Here is a 17,472-nt window from a genome sequence, read left to right as displayed (position 1 = left end):
CCACTGAGATAACCTTTCTAACACCTACTCCTCAGTTTCTGATTTTCTCCGCACTCACGACTTCTCTGTCCTTTGTGTCTCATGTGTTGATTTGGGTCAGAGCCCTGCCATCACTGCTCTTCACTTCATGTGTGTCCTGTACTACCAGTAACACTTCATCTTTCCAGCTTTCTTATTTTATTAGTCTTTTTGGACTTTTCTGCTGTAGTTTCTACCCCTGAGTTTTTTCTATTCTTCATAGTATCCACTAATCACTGTTTTCACCTTTTCTCTATTCAGCTTCACTCACGTGATTCATCACTTTCACCCTCTTTCAGCACCCTCTATTCAACTTCTGTATTTCTTTGACCTGTCTGCTAAAAATCATAATTTTTGGTAAGTCTAATTACAGGCTGGAGAAAATTAACATAGAGGTGCAGTTTGTTAATACCATGTATTTATCCTGTATAAACTCAGCTTTGTTTTAACACGTTACCCCATTTTCTTCCTGTCTCTTTTCGATAGTTATCCCAAGCCTTCTTTGTATTCCTCAAATTCTCCAGTTCACCTCACCTCATTTTCTACTTCTCAGTAGATGATCTTGCCATCTCTGAAAACAAAAGGACTTAATTAGAAATTTTTACACATTTATTCACCTCTTTCATCATTTTGCCTTTTCCTAGTCCCAGAGGGAGTTATCCATGTCTTCATTTATTCTTTTATCCATGTCTTCATTTATTCTATCTATTTAAGGATGTTGCTCTGTCAATTTTATTTTCTCTTTCTGTACCTTTCCCTTTTGAATCTAAATAGGGTATTTTTCTCTGGGGAGGGAGTTTGTGTAAAACAAACTAATAGACATCAGAACTCCTAAATCTCATTTAAACTTGAATCTCTCTAGCTCTTGTCCCGTATATCTTTTATCTCATAACCAAGCAGCTTCCACTCCCAGTTCCTCACCTCCCAGTCACTCCTTACGTCCCTGCGGTTTGGTCTCTGCACTTGCGTCTCTGCTGATGCTATTTTCATTAAGGTGACTAATGATTTCCTCTGTGTCTCATGAAATAGGCTTTGCTTATTCACCTCATCTGCTACTTTAGTATGATTGACGTCTTCCTTCTTATTTATACTTTTCTCTTGTTCCTTTGTTGTCCATAATGTCAACTCCTACTTTACCTCTACCTCTCTTACCCTTCAAAATTTCCTTTCAAAGCACTTTTTTCTCTGCTTACTTTTCTAGTGTTCCTGTGAATTCTGAGTTCAGCCCTCTATATCCACTCTGCCTGGGACATGTCATTTATACCCAGACTGTAAATTCTTCGAGGGATGGATACGTGCTTTTTAAAATCTTTTTGTGAAATAGTGCATGACACATACCAGTCATATAAGATGTTGAAAAATGAATGAATTCTGATAACATCATCAAATGGATCCATGAGTGAAAAATAGCTCTGTAATTCCACCTTTTAGAAATAAGATCACAGATCTCAGATTGGTGTATTTTTTTGGTCTTTTCTCCACGGAGTGCTTGAATTTCTTAACTCTGTTAGTTACTTGAAAATCTATTATCTTTATATATTTAGGACTCTTTCAACAAAGTCCAAAAATAGGAAGTATCCAGAACCACCAAACAATGAGGATGAAGATGAAGATGTCAAAGCTGAAAGACTAAAGGTCAAAGAGCTAATGAGTTGCCAGTGTTGTGAGGAGGTAATTTAGTCTTTATCGTAAATCTTATTAAATGTGAAGTGATCAATTCCTCATACATAGGAATTAATCTGAAAAGTACTTTTCTTTTCATATGAATCAATATGAAAAAAAGTCTTTGAAAAATATTTGTCTACTTCTGAATAAGCCATTATTTCAGTCATAAATGGATATTTATTTACATAATACCTCTTATTAGTGAATATAGTTCTTATGATATATGGACATGAATTATGGGCAACCTGTCATTTCATGATAGGTATATCTGATTTATTATTCTCTTTTTAAATCCTATTTCCCTTATTAGAAGCCAGCCATTATGGTCAGCAATTTGCATAAAGAATATGATGACAAGAAAGATTTTCTTCTTACAAGAAAAGTAAAGAAAGTGGCAACTAAATATGTCTCTTTCTGTGTGAAAAAAGGCTGGTATTTGTTTTTTCTTAAATAATTTTTCCAGAAGAGTAATTTCCATTTTTAGTTTGATTTACATATGATAATTTTTCTTTCAATTTCTTTAGGAGAGATCTTGGGGCTACTGGGTCCAAATGGTGCAGGCAAAAGCACAATTATCAATATTCTGGTTGGTGATATTGAACCAACTTCAGGCCAGGTATGATATATAAGGGTGTGGGAGATGCTATGATTTACATTTTTAGTTAAAATAAATTTCTTAATGGTAGATTAGGATTTTATGTTTTTAGTATTAATTTTTTAGTATAGCTTAATCAAGTTATTATCTTTTTGGTTATCTTTGAAAATAATGTACACAATAAAATTTTCACACATGCAGATGCACACATAGACAGTATTTCTGCTTTTATAATTACTATATGCATGGGTGATTTGCCTCCTACTTAATGGAAGACAATCTTTTTTTTTTTTCTTTTATTTAAATGTTGTTAGTTAACATATAGTGCAGTATTGGTTTCTGGAGTAGAATTCGGTGATTCATCACATACATACACTACCCCATGCTCCTCACCAGTGCCCTCTTTAATACCCATCACCCATCTAGCCCATCCCCCACCCACCTCCTTCCATCAACCCACAGTTTGTTCTCTGTCATTAAGAGTCGCTTATAGCTTGTTTCCTTGTCTCTTTTTTTTCTTTTCCCCCTTCCCATATGTTCGTTTGCTTTCTTCCCTGAATCCCACATATGAATGAGATCATACAGTAAATACTTTCTTTGACAGACTTATTTCACTTAGAACACTCTAGCTCCATCCACTCATTGCTAATGACAAGATTTCATTCTTTTTGGTCATTGAGTAATATACCTCTGTGTGTGTGTGTGTGTGTGTGTGTTTGTGTGTGTGTAGACACCACATCTTTATCCATTCATCAGTTGATGGACATTTGGACTCTCTCCATAGTTTGGCTGTTGTTAATGCTGCTGTAAACATCAGGGTGCATGTACCCCTTCTGATCTATTTTTGTATCCTTTGGCTAAATACTTAGTAGTACAATTGCTGGATTACAGTGTAGTTCTGTTTTTTACTTTTTGGGGAACCTCCAAACTGTTCTCCAGAGTGGCTGCACCAGTTTGCATTCCCACCAACAGCACAAGAGGGTTCCTCTTTCTTGGCATCCTTGCCAACACCTGTTGTTTCTTGTGTTGTTAATTTTAGCTGTTCTGACAGGTGAGAGGTGGCATCTTGTTGTGGTTTTGATTTGTATTTCCCTGATGGTGAGTGATGAGTGATGTTGAGCAGCTCCCATGATTTTCAGAGTACAGGTCTTTTACCTCTTTAGTTAGGTGTATTCCTATGTATCTTACTGTTTTTGGTGCAGTTGCAAATGGGATTGATTCCTTGATTTCCTTTTCTGCTGCTTTGTTACTGGTATATAGAAATGCAACAGATTTCTGCACATTGATTTTAGATCCTGCAACTTTGCTGAATTCATGTATGAGTTCTAGTAGCAATGTTTTGGTGGAGTCTTTCAGATTTTCTACATAGAGTGTCATGTCATCTGTAAATAGTGAAAGTTTGAATTCTTCCTTGCCAATTTGGATGCCTTTGATTTCTCTTTGTTGTCTGATTGCTGAGGTAAGACTTCTGTTAAATAGTAATGGTGAGAGTGGACATCCTTGTCTTGTTCCTGCCTGTAGGGAAAGGCTCTCAGTTTTCCCATCGAGGATGACCTGTGGGTCTTTTGTATGTGGCCTTTATATGAAGGCCTTATTGAGGTATGTTCCATCTATCCCTTATTTTTGAGGGTTTTTATCAAGAAAAGATCTGTATTTTGTCAAATGCTTTTTCTGCATTTGTCAGGATCATATGGTTCTTATAATGTGGTGTATCATGTTGATTGATTTGCGAATGTTCAACCACCCCTGTGGCCCAGGAATAAATCCCACTTGATCATGGTGAATAATTCTTTTAATGTACTGTTGAATTCGATTCACTAGTTTTATTGAGAATTTTTGCATCCATGTTCATGAGGGATATTGGCCTGCAGTTCTTCTTTTTAGTGGGGTCTTTGGTTTTGGAATCAAGGTAATGCTGGTTTCATAGAATGAGTTTGGAAGTTTTCCTTCCATTTCTATTTTTTGGAAAGTTTGAGGAGAATAGATATTAACTCTTCTTAAAATGTCTGGGAATCCATCCAGAGATTTTGCATTACTGATTCAGTTTCTTTGCTGGTTTTGGGTCTGTTCAAAATTTTTATTTCTTACTGTTTCAGTTTTGGCTTTGTTAGTTTGTAGGTATCTAGGAATTTGTCCATTTCTTCCAGGTTGCCCAGTTTGTTGGCATATAATTTTCATAGCATTGTCTTATAATTGTCTGTATTTCTGTGGTGTTGGTTGTGATCTCTCCTCTTTCATTCATGATTTTATCTATTTGGGTCCTTTCTCTTTTTGATAAGTCTGGCTAGAGGTTTATCAATTTTATTAATTCTTTTGAAAAACCAGCTCTTCGTTTTGTTAACCTATTCTACTGGTTTTTTTGTTTGTTTGTTTCTATACTGTTTATTTATGTTCTAATCTTTATTATTTACCTTCTGCTGGCTTTAGGCTTTATTTGCTGTTCCTTTTTTAGCTCCTTTAGGCGTAAAGTTAGGTTGTATATTTAAGACTTTTCTTGCTTCTTGAGGTGGACCTGTATTGCAATATACTTCTCTCCTGGAACTGCCTTTGCTGCATCCCAAAGGTTTTGGACTGTCCTTTTTCATTTTCATTTGCTTCCATGTATTTTTTTTTTCTTCTTTAATTTCCTGGTTAACCCATTCATTCTTTAGTAGGATGTTCTTCAACCTCCATGTATTTGTGATCTTTCCAAATTTTTTCTTGTGGTTGACTTCAAGTTTCATAGCATCGTGGTCTAAAAATATGCATGGTATGATCTCAGTCTTTTTGCACTTGTTGAGGGTTGATTTGTGACCCAGTATGTGATCTGTTCTGGAGAATGTTCCATGTGTACTCGAAAAGAATGTGTATTCTTCTGCTTTAGGATGGATGAAATGCTCTGAATATATCTGTTAAGTCCATCTGGTCCAGTGTGTCACTGAAAGCCATTGTTTCCTTATTGATTTTCTGCTTACGTGATCTGTCTATTGCTATAAGTGGGGTGTTAAAGTGCCCTGCTCTTATTGTATTATTATCAATGAGTTTCTTTATATTTATTATTAATTGAATTGTGTATTTGGTTGCTCCCAAGTTGGGGGCATAAATATTTACAATTGTTAGATCTTCTTGATGGATAGACCCCTTAATTATGATATAATGCCCTTCTTCATCTCTTTTTATAGTCTTTGTTTTAAAATCTAGTTTGTCTGCGGTGCCTGGGTGGCTCAGTTGTTAAGTGTCTGCCTTCGGCTCAGGTCATGATCCCAGGGTCCTGGGATCGAGCCCCACATCGGGCTCCCTGCTCAGCAGGAAGCCTGATTCTCCCTCTCCCATGCCCCCTGCTTATATTCCTGCTCTCGCTATCTGTCTCTCTGTCAAATAAATAAATAAAATCTTTAAAAAAAATAAAATAAAATCCAGTTTGTCTCACGGAAGTGTGACTACTCCGGCTTTAGGTCTAAAATGAGTCTCTTGTAGGCAGCATATAGATGGATCTTGTTTTGTGTGTGTGTGTGTGAACCTACAGCTTTATTGACACCTTTCAGTAAGCTCTTAATACTCATATTTTCATGGGTTCACTCCTTGTAATGAATTTGAGTTGTAGATAATCAACTTCCACAGAGAAATGTGTAGCCAAACCAAATTAAGAATAATCCATTCTGATACCCTTTGTCTTACAATTGAAGCATTTAGTCTGTTTACCTTCATAGTGATTTCTGAAAGATAAGAATTTAGTGCTATTGTGTTACCTGTAAAATTGGTGTTTCTGGTGATGTTCTGTGGTCCTTTCTAGTCTTTGTTGCTCTTTTTTGCTCTTTTTTTTTTTTTTCCTCCACTCAAAGAGTCCAACTTAAAATTTCTTGCAGGGCTAGTTTAGTGGTCATGAGCTAATAAAAGTAGTTTTTGTTTGTCTGGGAAATTCCTTTGTAAAAAAAAAGATTTATTTATTGAGAGAGAATGGGGGAGGGGTAAAGGGAGAGAACCACCAAGCATACTTCCCACCGCACGTGGAGCCCGATTCAGGGCTTGATTCCATGACCCATGAGATCATGACCTGAGCCAAAAGGAAGGGTCAGGCGCTCAACCAACTGAGCCATTCTGGTGCCCCTGTCTGGGAGACTCTTTATCTGTCCTTCTATTCTGAATAACAACCTGGATAAACAATTCTTGGCTGTATATTTTTCCCATTCAGCACATTGAATATTTCCTTCCACTCCTTTCTGGCTGGCCTCCCAGGTTTCAGTGGACAGATCTGCTGCCAACCTGATGTGTAGAAGACAATCTTATTAACTTCAGGAGATGTAGGAGCTAATATTGACCCTGCCATTAATTAGCCTTTGATTGTAAGCATATCACCACTTTGTGGAAACTTCACAAAACTGCTCTGATCCTGTCTTCTGCTGCTCTCCCCCTTTCTTACTTTACACCAACCACACTGACCCATTGATTTCCTGGAAAATTCCAGGCACACTCTTCTCTGGGTTTTTGCCTTAACTGTTCCTTTTATAGGGTATTCCTTACCCTGTAGAAATCCAAATGATTAAATTTGCTTTACGTCCATGGCACCAATATCCCCTTCCAGTGAGGTCCTTTGATCATCCTAGTTAAAATTGGAGTTTGCCTTTTCAGTCAACTTGCATTCCTGATCGCCCTTTTGGGCCATGTCACTGAACTCTGACTTAGCTATGTATGTCCTTTCTTCATCAAAAGGAATAAAAATTTGACTTACTATTACCCTGGTTCTAGGAAAGAGTTTGAATTAATTCACTTACCACTTCTTCACAATGTAAATTAAGCCAAAAGTTATTTAAAATTGGTTTTTATTTCTGTAGGTATTTCTTGGAGATTATTCTTCAGAACCAACTGAAGATGATGATTCCATTAAGTATCTGGGGTACTGTCCTCAGATAAACCCACTGTGGCCAGATATTACATTGCGGGAACATTTTGAAATTTATGGAGCTGTGAAAGGAATGAGCTCAAGTGACATGAAAGAAGTCATAAATCGGTAAAGTTAAAAGCTTTTTATTACCCAGAGAATGTTGACATTTCACATTTTAAAAGTTTAATTTTTAAAAGCATTTTTTGTGATCATACTTTTAATAGAAAATGGTCATTACTTTTTCATATATTCTTTACAGAATAATGATAGTTATAAAAATAAAAAGGTAATTTTTCTATTTTTAACTACAGGATGAACATACCTATAAATGTCAAACTTAAAGTGACTCTTTTTATTAAGATAGTGATTTGTTTAAGATGATGTAAATTGGAGGTCTAATTATATAGTAAGTTCCAGCTGAGTGTTCTAGAAAAAAAACTGTGAATGATCACAGTGAGTGATAATACAGTCATTTTGTATTACCTATTTTGCAGGATAACAAATGCACTTGATTTAAAAGAACATCTGCAGAAAACTATAAAGAAACTACCTGCAGGAATCAAGCGAAAGGTACTTTTATTAACAGATATGTGTATGTCTTATTCATAGTTTAGAGCCTGATACTGTCTTCATAAAATTTCTTATGCAAAGCCTTATTAGTCCCCTCCACATTTTCTTTCTAACTAGTTGTGTTTTGCCCTGAGTATGCTGGGGAATCCTCACATTACCCTGCTAGATGAACCATCTACAGGTATGGATCCTAAAGCCAAACAGCACATGTGGTGAGTATGACATTAAAGATACTTGAGACACGTTATACTATTTCATACTTTAGAATAAAAGAATAGTTTGTTTTATTATCACTAATGGATTTATATTAGTTATATATATTGATTTAAAAATCTTACACAAATGACAAAATAGTAATTAAAAATTAATTACTGTTAATTGATATCTAGAGAATCTCACAAAATTTTATTTTGTTTATTTTTAAGATTTTATTTATTTGAGAGAGAGAGAGAGACAGCAAGAGAGGGAACAGAAGCAGGGGGAGTGGGAGAAGGAGAAGCAGGCTTCCTGCTGAGCAGATAGCCTGACGAGGGGCTTGGTCCCAGGACCCTGGGATCATACCTGAGCAGAAGGCAGATGCTTAACGACTGAGCCACCCAGGCACCCCTGCCATAAACTTTTAAACTTTATCATACTTTATACTTTCATGAAATATTAATAATATTTTATTTATTCCAGAATAAAAATAAATATATGAGTAATTATTAAGATAAAGAGTACTGCTCTCTGAATAGCTTTTTTTTTTTTTAAGATTTTATTTATTTATTTATTAGAGAGCAAGCAAGAGAGAAACAGCATGAGAGGGGAGCGGGTCAGAGGGAGAAGCAGGCTGGAACTCGATCTCAGGACTCCGGGATCATGACCTGAGCCGAAGGCAGTCGCTTAACCAACTGAGCCACCCAGGCGCCCTGAATAGCTTTTAAAAGATTTTTTTCCTAGTCATTTAACATAAATTCTAATTCTCATAACACTGGCTTGAGTTTATGTTGGAACGCCTAGGAATTCATGGTGCTAGTTAATTGACCAACTCTTTGAGCCTACATTTCCATGTCTATAAAATGTGAGGTGTGGGGTAGAAGCCTATTAAGTCTTCTCTATGATTTTATGGCTATTTTAGTTACAACATGAAAAAGCGTCAAATTTTATAATTTATTTTTTAATGCATAGAAACATTTGAAGTCATGGAATTTCTGTTTATTTGACAAACTTTCAAAAATAGAGGAAAAGAAGTTAGAAGAATCATAGTTGGGCAGTATGTAATAACTATAGCAATAGATATTGATTAATTTTAATTAACCAAATAGTTAGATTTTCATTAATATTCGGATGTTTTACTCTGTTTATTTTACATATGTATTATAGGCGAGCAATTCGAACTGCATTTAAAAACAAAAAGCGGGCTGCTATTCTGACCACTCATTATATGGAGGAAGCAGAAGCTGTTTGTGACCGGGTAGCCATCATGGTATCTGGGCAGTTAAGGTAAATGTCTGAAAGGCATGCCATTGGGGGGAGAGGTTGAATAATCTTTTCAGAAACTTACAATAATAAATTAAAATACCAAAAAAAGTATCCTTACTTGAGTTTTTGACTATTAGCTTTCTGTAGAATTACTTGGAAATATGTTAGTTTATTTCTAAGAAATGACTAGCTAATTTGCATTTGTAATTAGCTTAATGATTCAACAACTTGGAATGTTGTTTTTCATGCATGATATTTGTTATTTTAAAAAATTGCTAGGCATTGTATTGGGTTGTAATCCAAAGTACAAAATAAATATATTCGTAATTCAAGTTCATACTCTTATAAATAAATGGTGGAATAAATAAAATAAAGGTGGGAGGAGAGCAAATTTTCCTTATGGTAAGATTCCAAACAGTATATGTAGATACTGCTCCCTCTGGGAGGGTTGGGTAATTCTCCATCTCCTAAGTGTAGTCTGAATTTAGCCAGTCCCTTCTAATGTATGGAAAGAGGGCAATAGTAACTTCACTGAAGAGCAGCGTTATGTGGCTCTCACGTACCCCTGATAGGATGTCATAGGAAAGGTATTTCAGCTCCGTGGCATTTCCTCCAAAACCCCTAACCCCAGTCTAATGAGAAAACTGTCAAGACTACTCCAAATTGAGAGACATTCTGCCAAAACACTTGACCAATTCCTAAAATTGTCAGAGGTAAAAAAGGAAGGAAAGAGTAAGAAACTATCAGAGACCCATGGGGACTAAGTGCAGTGTGTATCCTGGATAGATCCTGGAACAGAAAAAGGACATTAGTGAAAAACCGGTGAAATCCAAATAAAGTCAGATATGAAGTTAATAGTAATATACCAGTGTTGGTTTCTTAATTTTGACAAATGTGCCATGGTTATATAAGATCATAATATTAGGGAAACTCAAACCGGGTGAGGGGTATATGGAGTCTCTCTGTATTATATTTGCAACTTCTCTGTACATTTAAAAGTATCCCATCAAACATTTAATTTAAATCATCCTTTGAGAAATCATTCTTTGAAGCTGTCAAGTCATTTTATGTCTGAGCTTTCTTTTAAAAATCATTACAGATGTATTGGGACTGTCCAGCACCTGAAGAGTAAATTTGGAAAAGGCTACTTTTTGGAAATAAAGTTAAAGGAGTGGATAGAAAACCTAGAAGTAGACCGCCTTCAAAGAGAAATTCAGTATATTTTCCCAAATGCAAGCCGTCAGGAGAGGTAAAGATTTTAATAATTGTTATATTTTTTTGTAGAGCAATAATCGTAAAAATTGTTTACTGCATTAAGGATTAGAAAAAAAAGGTCTGTTAATATCACCAGTATTGGACTAATAACATAGTCTGATAACTGGAGTTTTATATCTAATTTAGTGTTAGATCTTGCAATATTCAATAGTATTTAAACTTTTAAAAGTTCTCATATCAGTAGTAATGAGAGTTATTTTGCATGGAAATATTTTAAGATTTAAAACAATTTTTTTCTAAATATGTATCAAAATAAGTTGTTGGAGTTTAATTTTGAACTTTAAATAAAGTTTGAACTTTAGCTTTAGAACAAATTAGTCATTCTTAAATTTTTCTATATTTTATCTGTTTCCAGTTTTTCTTCTATTTTGGCTTATAAGATTCCTAAGGAAGATGTCCCATCCCTTTCACAATCTTTTTCTAAGCTGGAAGAAGGTAAGATTTGAAAAACATTGTAAGGTAGCTTTCAATTTATAAAAGAATTTTATTTTAAAGTTTAGAAATTGGGACTGTTTATTGCGGAAGCTATTGTAAATAAAAAGATAACCTTTTATTAATTTAAGACAGGTTAAATACTAACACTGTAGAGGTTTAGTAGGTCAGCTATATTATAGTGTAAATCTTTTACTATTTTAGTTGACATCACCGTGGTTTTTCACATTGCATCTGTAAGAAAGTTCAGTTTAATTAGCACTCAGTGGTTCATTTCAGAAGTGAGAGCATTGAGTTTCCAGAACCCTCACTTGGTTTCAGGCCCTAGAAGTAACAATGGTAGCAAGACTTCAGTGGCAGCAGAAGAGAGGAGAGGTAAATCCATAGTGTAGGGATGTGGACATTCCTAAAAGCTTAAAGAAGCTTATTGAAACTTGACATTTTTTAAAATAAATGGTTGGTAGGATAAAGATACTCTGGTGGTAAGTCATGAGAGGTGAGCTCCTGGATGGAACAGGTATTCATACACAAGTTGTTTTATGGAATTTATAAACTATGAAACAACCTAATAAAGCTTGGGGAGAATTTCACTACAGGAATGAATAGGAAGCCAGAAAATTTGATGTGAGATTAGATTGCAAAAGGATCTGAAATAAACATAAAAAAAGTATATGGCCATAAGAACTATATCCAGAATCTAGTTCAAGAAATTCAAAACAGGCTGTAATGGAAATTGGGGAAGGGAAGATAGGGAGCAGGGAGCCAAAGAAGTCATGAGAAAAGGCATAGTAAGGAAGACGGAGGGTAAACAGGAGATGCTTGGAAAGGGCAGGGTGAGGCAAGTAAGGCTGCAGATAGGGTGCCTCAGGGCACAAAGATAGAGGAAAGTAACATGTTTTGGCAGCTTCAGATTTAAATGAGTTGATTACAGAATTTTTTTTTAAACAGGTTGTTAGCCATTTAGTAGTTACTGCCATTTTTATTCTTTAGAAATATTAATAAGTAAAATATTGTTTTCATATTTTAATAGCTAAACATACTTTTGCCATTGAAGAATATAGCTTTTCTCAAGCAACATTGGAACAGGTATATAAAGTTAAATTTTTAAAAGTTTTTTTATGGAAGAAAGTGATATCTAATTGTTTAGATTTATTTATTTATTTTTAAAGATTTATTTGAGAGAGAGAAAATGTGTGCAAGTGAGGGGAGGTGAAGAGGGGGAGGGGAAGGAGACTCCCCACTGAGAGCGGAGCCACACGGGGCTTGACTGATCTCACCACACTGAGATCAAGACCTGAGCTGAAACCAGGAGCTGGAAACTTAACCGACTGAGCCACCCAGGTGCCCCTAATTATTTAGATTTATACTGGAGAGAGAGGGTGTTTATGAACCAGAGACAAATTGTTGTACAATATGCCTAAACTTTGTATAATTTTAAACAACTTTAGGCTCTCCATCTGCTTATTTTGAAAAACTCAATATTGTTTCTTTAGTAAAGAAAATGGGTGTTTTTGATGTTATTTCATATATCTGAAGTTCCATTGCTAAATATTTATAAATTATTTTTATGACTGCTACTTAATATATTTATCAAAAAACAATCTATTAATCCTTATAGCATTCAACTTTGTATGTGATTAAAGGAGGTTATTCTGTTTAATATTAATGCCAACATATCTCTTGATAGTTGAATGGTTAATGTATGTAGATGTAGCCTTACAGTGTTTTTTACTTAATTAAAAATTATTTGAGATAATTACAATACAGAATACTGTATTCATTTATTTACTTTCATTTAGGTTTTTGTAGAGCTCACTAAAGAACAAGAGGAAGAAGATAGCAGTTGTGGAACTTTAAACAGCACACTTTGGTGGGAAAGAACACAGGAAGACAGAGTAGTGTTTTGAAGCAGTTCAGTCTGCTTACTGAATTTCTTTCTTTATTTTAACTCTGGCTTAAAAGGTATATTATTTGAGTGGTAACTGAAGAACCATGAAAGCACTTGGGATTTTCCTAAGTTCCTTGATTGAAATGCTGTGGTTTTGTGTTTTGCTTTTCTTTAAATAAAACTTGTATATAAATAATTGAAACTGCATGTTTGTACGTGAAGTATATTGAACTGTAGTCTGTATGTGAAGTCGAATATTTGCATTTTTACCTTTCAAAAACAGTGCTTTTAAATTTATGATTTAAAGAAAGTGATAGAATAATTTTATCTTTAACGGTTATCTTTATTTTTAAATTTATACCATCTTGTTACATAAGTATGTGATATCCCAGTCTAAACAGAAAGAACTAATACATAAATAATACATAGAAAAGAAATATAAAGCAAAAGTTTCTTGCTTCTCCTTTTTAATTTCTAAAGAAACTCTGAGTAGAGGTTGGCATCCCAGAAAGCAATAAATACCAGGTAGTCTCCATGTAGGTAGAGTTTGCAGGAGGTGACATCTGCTAATAATAAATGAAATGAGACCCTGTTCTATTAGGTGATATTAGACATAGGTGATTTAGGTCTTTGAAGAAACATTTCTTTTGCTTACAATAAAATTCACATGTTTTTAAATTATAATTAAAGGAAGACTTTGTCTAGAGTCTTATTATGTAATAGCCTGATTGCAGTTAGAATGACATCATTTACACAGTTGGAAGAATCGGCCATACCTTTTCCTGTACCCCTCATGAAATATATAAATTTTTTTGTCATCTTTCTCCCAAAGGGCACATTATATTTTATTATAGAATAAAATAATTTTTGGGTAATCATTTTTGTTGGTAAACTTTATTTGAATCTCTCCTTTATAATTTAAAGTTTATCTGTGTAGATTTACTTAGTAACTCACCTCAGATTCACTTTGGAACATAGTGGGAGATAAATAAACCTTTGGGGGTTAAGTTAAGGATTAGAAGTAAACTACATAATTCACTTTAATGAGAAACCAGAATTTACTGTCAGAGTTGAAGCAAGGTTATGGTTAATGTAATCTTGGAAATACTTCCTTGTAGAACCCATGTGTGGACTATAGGTAAAATGTAATATAAATAATGCCAGCTGACATTCTGTTTGAACCAGATGAATGAAAGTTATTAACTCAGAAAGACAAATATGTTGGGAGTGCGATTTTTGCATTATAAAGAGTCAAAAAAAACAACAGCAACAACAGAAGAATTTGGTACTTACTTTAAATAGCCAAATCCTTTACTGAACTACTGTTAATTCTTTAACTTAGGTAAACTTAATGAACTTTTAACACTACTGTGTAATAAAACATCTGTGGTTTTAGGCTCTAGCAGCTGATTTAAAATAGCATTCCTTTCTGAGCCCAAGGTCCATGACTGATACTTTCCCCCCATTGTTTTGGCAACTGCTGTACACATTCCTAAAGATACCTACTTTTCCAGCTATCTCTGATAGCTTGTCAGTCAGAGATAATCTGATCTAATCTGTCACTCATCTAAATGAGCTGTTTTACAGTCTGCTTGGATTTTACAACCCCCACAGCTAAGTTATTTCTCCTTGTAAGATTTAGTTGGCACTAGTTTTTAAAGTTCTATTGGCAGCTAACAGCCACTTGCTTCATAATACCAAGCTTTTGGATTCTTCACCTGAGAATCTCACTTTTACATCTTTAGTAATAAAGTTGTAACTTTTACTAAACTTTAGTACTGCATAATGAATACAACTCAAGATGCATTTGAAAGAAAATCTTTACCTTTGTAGATAATTAAATAGCACATTGCATCTTCTAAAGCAAGTCACGGCTAAATGGTGCCAATAATTTAAAGAGATACCTTTCAGTATCTAGTATTCTAGTATATAAATACCCAGGGGCTTCTTTTTTGTGGTGTTTGAATAGCTGTGTATTGCCTGGAGTACTTAAACTCAGTGTAAGAAACAAAGCGATCTCTAGTTTGCTTGAACAGTCACTGCAAAGGTAGTTTCTTAGGACCTGACTATACTGAGGAAAATGTGTTATTTTAAATAGAGTGTGGCTAACCGAGAACATTACCCGCTTCTGCACAATGATTCACTGTACATCTGTGAATGAACGTGTGACCAACGTAAAGGGAAGTGAAAGTTGAGGTTGTGCTGAGTAGTTGTAATCATGTTCTTATCCATTATGTTTGTTCAGTTACTGGACTATTGTGCTCCTGGAAGCAATTTTTTTAAAGACGCTTGAATTATTTTTTTAGTTTTTACATAGAGTGAATATATTTTGATCATGAATTAAATTATATGTAGGAATATTCCATTTTTACAGTAGTAAAATCTTTCCTAATTAGAAGTTTAAGTTTTTAGAGTTCTTATTTAAATTCCAGAAGTATAATTTAACTAATACTTAGGAAAGCAAGGGTAATTGGGGTGAAGAGAAGGAGAAAAAAGTCAAATAGGAAGTTTATCTTTATTTACAGTGGACAGTTCATGTTTTTGAACACACTTTATTTCAAAGTGTCTTAAATTACTGATCTTAAAATTTTTTCTATACCAATAATAAATATAAATACATACATTAGGCAAAAGTTGGAAAAAACAGCACCACCTAGTTTATACTTTACGTCTACAATCAAATTTTAAAAGTAAAGCCTGGATTTTACTGAGTGACTCTGGTTACTGACTGATAAGGCGAACCTCTGTTTGCAGCTGTTAGGAACCAAGCAGGTGGTAACAATGAAAACACTATGTGAGTGTACTTTACATTTCATTTTGTGGGCTCTTAATTTTTTTTCGAGTTCATTTTCAGTTGAGAACAACAAAAGGCTGTAGATTTTCTTTAAAAACATTTTTCTTTTAAATTGCACAAGCTGCCTTAAATCAATATTTTGATTTTAATCATTAAAATATTTTTAGAGTAATTTAATTCAGACCGTTTTAGTGACGATCTTTCAAGCAGTGGGTTCTTTGGATAGAAAGATGACTATCCATTTTGGCCCTGTAAGATCTTACAATCTAGTAGGACGAAGATCAATACTTATTTAACTATAATAGCACAAATGCTTTGCTAGTGTTACTAACACTTTTATTGGAGCACAGTTAATTTTACTTAGGGTAGGTATGTCCTTGTTTTTATTCTACTGGTCATACATTTCATTCTGATTGTACTATGAGTTTCATGAAATACCATTCTGTATTTTCATAAATAGGCATTGTTTTTTGAAAAATAGGAATGCTTATCATAACTTAATGTATTTTTAATATTGCTAACATCCATTTTTCATTTTCTCTCCTGAAAGAACATATTACATACAATGAAAGAATGATTTCTCAGGTGAATAATTTTTATACCAGCTATTCTTCTAAGGTAAAAGTTTACGTTTTTTTATTCATAATGTGTTATATGTAAGTAATTCTCAGTGCTACTCTTCAAGAAAAATAAATATTATATTAGTAATAAACTTTAAGAACTGAACATTTAAGATAACCTTTCATTTTGTATACTAAAATGGATTTTTTTTAATTTTTTATTGTTATGTTAATCATCATATATTACATAATTTGTTTTGGTGTACTGTTCCATGATTCATTGTTTGTTCATAACACCCAGTGCTCCATGCAGAACGTGCCCTCCTCAATACCCATCACCAGGCTAACCCATCCCCCCACCCTCCTCCCCTCCAGAAACCTCAGTTTGTTTTTCAGAGTCCATCATCTCTCCTGGTTCGTCTCCCCCTCTGACTTACTCCCCTTCATTCTTCCTCTCCTGCTATCTTCTTCTTTTTCTTTTTTCTTAACATGTGTTGCGTTATTTGTTTCAGAAGTACAGATCTGTGATTCAACAGTCTTACACAATTCACAGCGCTCACCGTAGCACATATCTTCCCCAATGTCCATCACCCAGCCACCCCATCCCTCCCACCCCCGACCACTCCAGCAACCCTCAGTTTGTTCCTGAGATTAAGAATTCCTCATATCAGTGAGGTCATATGATACATGTCTTTCTCTGATTGACTTATTTCACTCAGCATAACACCCTCCAGTTCCATCCACGTCATTGCAAATGGCAAGATCTCATTCCTTTTGATGGCTGCATAATATTCCATTGTGTATATATACCACCTCTTCTTTATCCATTCATCTGTCGATGGACATCTTGGCTCTTTCCACAGTTTGGCTATTGTGGACATTGCTGCTATAAACATTGGGGTGCACGTACCCCTTCGGGTCCCTACATTTGTATCTTGGGGTAAATACCCAGTAGTGCAATTGCTGGATCAAATGGTAGCTCTAATTTCAACTGTTTGAGGAACCTCCATACTGTTTTCCAGAGGGGTTGCACCAGCTTGCATTCCCACCAACAGTGTAGGAGGGTTCCCCTTTCTCCACATCCCCGCCAACATCTTTCGTTCCCTGACTTGTTAATTTTAGCCATTCTGACAGGTGTGAGGTGGTATCTCATTGAGGTTTTGATTTGGATTTCCCTGATGCCGAGCGATGTTGAGCACTTTTTCATGTGCCTGTTGGCCATGTGGATGTCTTCTTTGGCAAAATGTCTGTTCATGTCTTCTGCCCATTTCTTGATTGGATTATTTGTTCTTTGGGTGTTGAGTTTGATAAGTTCTTTATAGATTTTGGATACTAGCCCTTTATCTGATATAT

The 17,472-nt window shown here is 34.8% G+C and overlaps 1 protein-coding gene across 5 annotated transcripts in view; it reads left to right on the top strand.

Moving 5' to 3' along the window:
- ABCA5 (ATP binding cassette subfamily A member 5) overlaps positions 1 to 13,640 on the top strand; it is a 135,825-nt gene extending 122,185 nt beyond the window's left edge. For 4 of the 5 annotated variants that reach the window (XM_027626108.2, XM_027626109.1, XM_027626106.2 and 1 more), the window contains exons 29-39: positions 1,563 to 1,689; positions 1,994 to 2,111; positions 2,208 to 2,299; positions 7,090 to 7,265; positions 7,634 to 7,709; positions 7,827 to 7,921; positions 9,072 to 9,191; positions 10,270 to 10,419; positions 10,801 to 10,880; positions 11,908 to 11,963; positions 12,677 to 13,640. In XM_027626108.2, the coding sequence (XP_027481909.1) occupies positions 1,563 to 1,689; positions 1,994 to 2,111; positions 2,208 to 2,299; positions 7,090 to 7,265; positions 7,634 to 7,709; positions 7,827 to 7,921; positions 9,072 to 9,191; positions 10,270 to 10,419; positions 10,801 to 10,880; positions 11,908 to 11,963; positions 12,677 to 12,784 (1,198 nt within the window). In that variant the 3' untranslated portion in view covers positions 12,785 to 13,640. The remainder of the gene's footprint in view (positions 1 to 1,562; positions 1,690 to 1,993; positions 2,112 to 2,207; positions 2,300 to 7,089; positions 7,266 to 7,633; positions 7,710 to 7,826; positions 7,922 to 9,071; positions 9,192 to 10,269; positions 10,420 to 10,800; positions 10,881 to 11,907; positions 11,964 to 12,676) is intronic. The other variant, XM_027626110.2, reaches the window with a different exon arrangement.
- The last annotated feature ends 3,832 nt before the right edge of the window (positions 13,641 to 17,472 follow it).

This window comes from Zalophus californianus, chromosome 16, assembly GCF_009762305.2.
Source record: "Zalophus californianus isolate mZalCal1 chromosome 16, mZalCal1.pri.v2, whole genome shotgun sequence".
NCBI lineage: Eukaryota > Metazoa > Chordata > Mammalia > Carnivora > Otariidae > Zalophus > Zalophus californianus.
The sequence above is the reverse complement of the archived record's forward strand: the minus strand, read 5'-3'. Positions and strand labels throughout refer to the sequence as shown.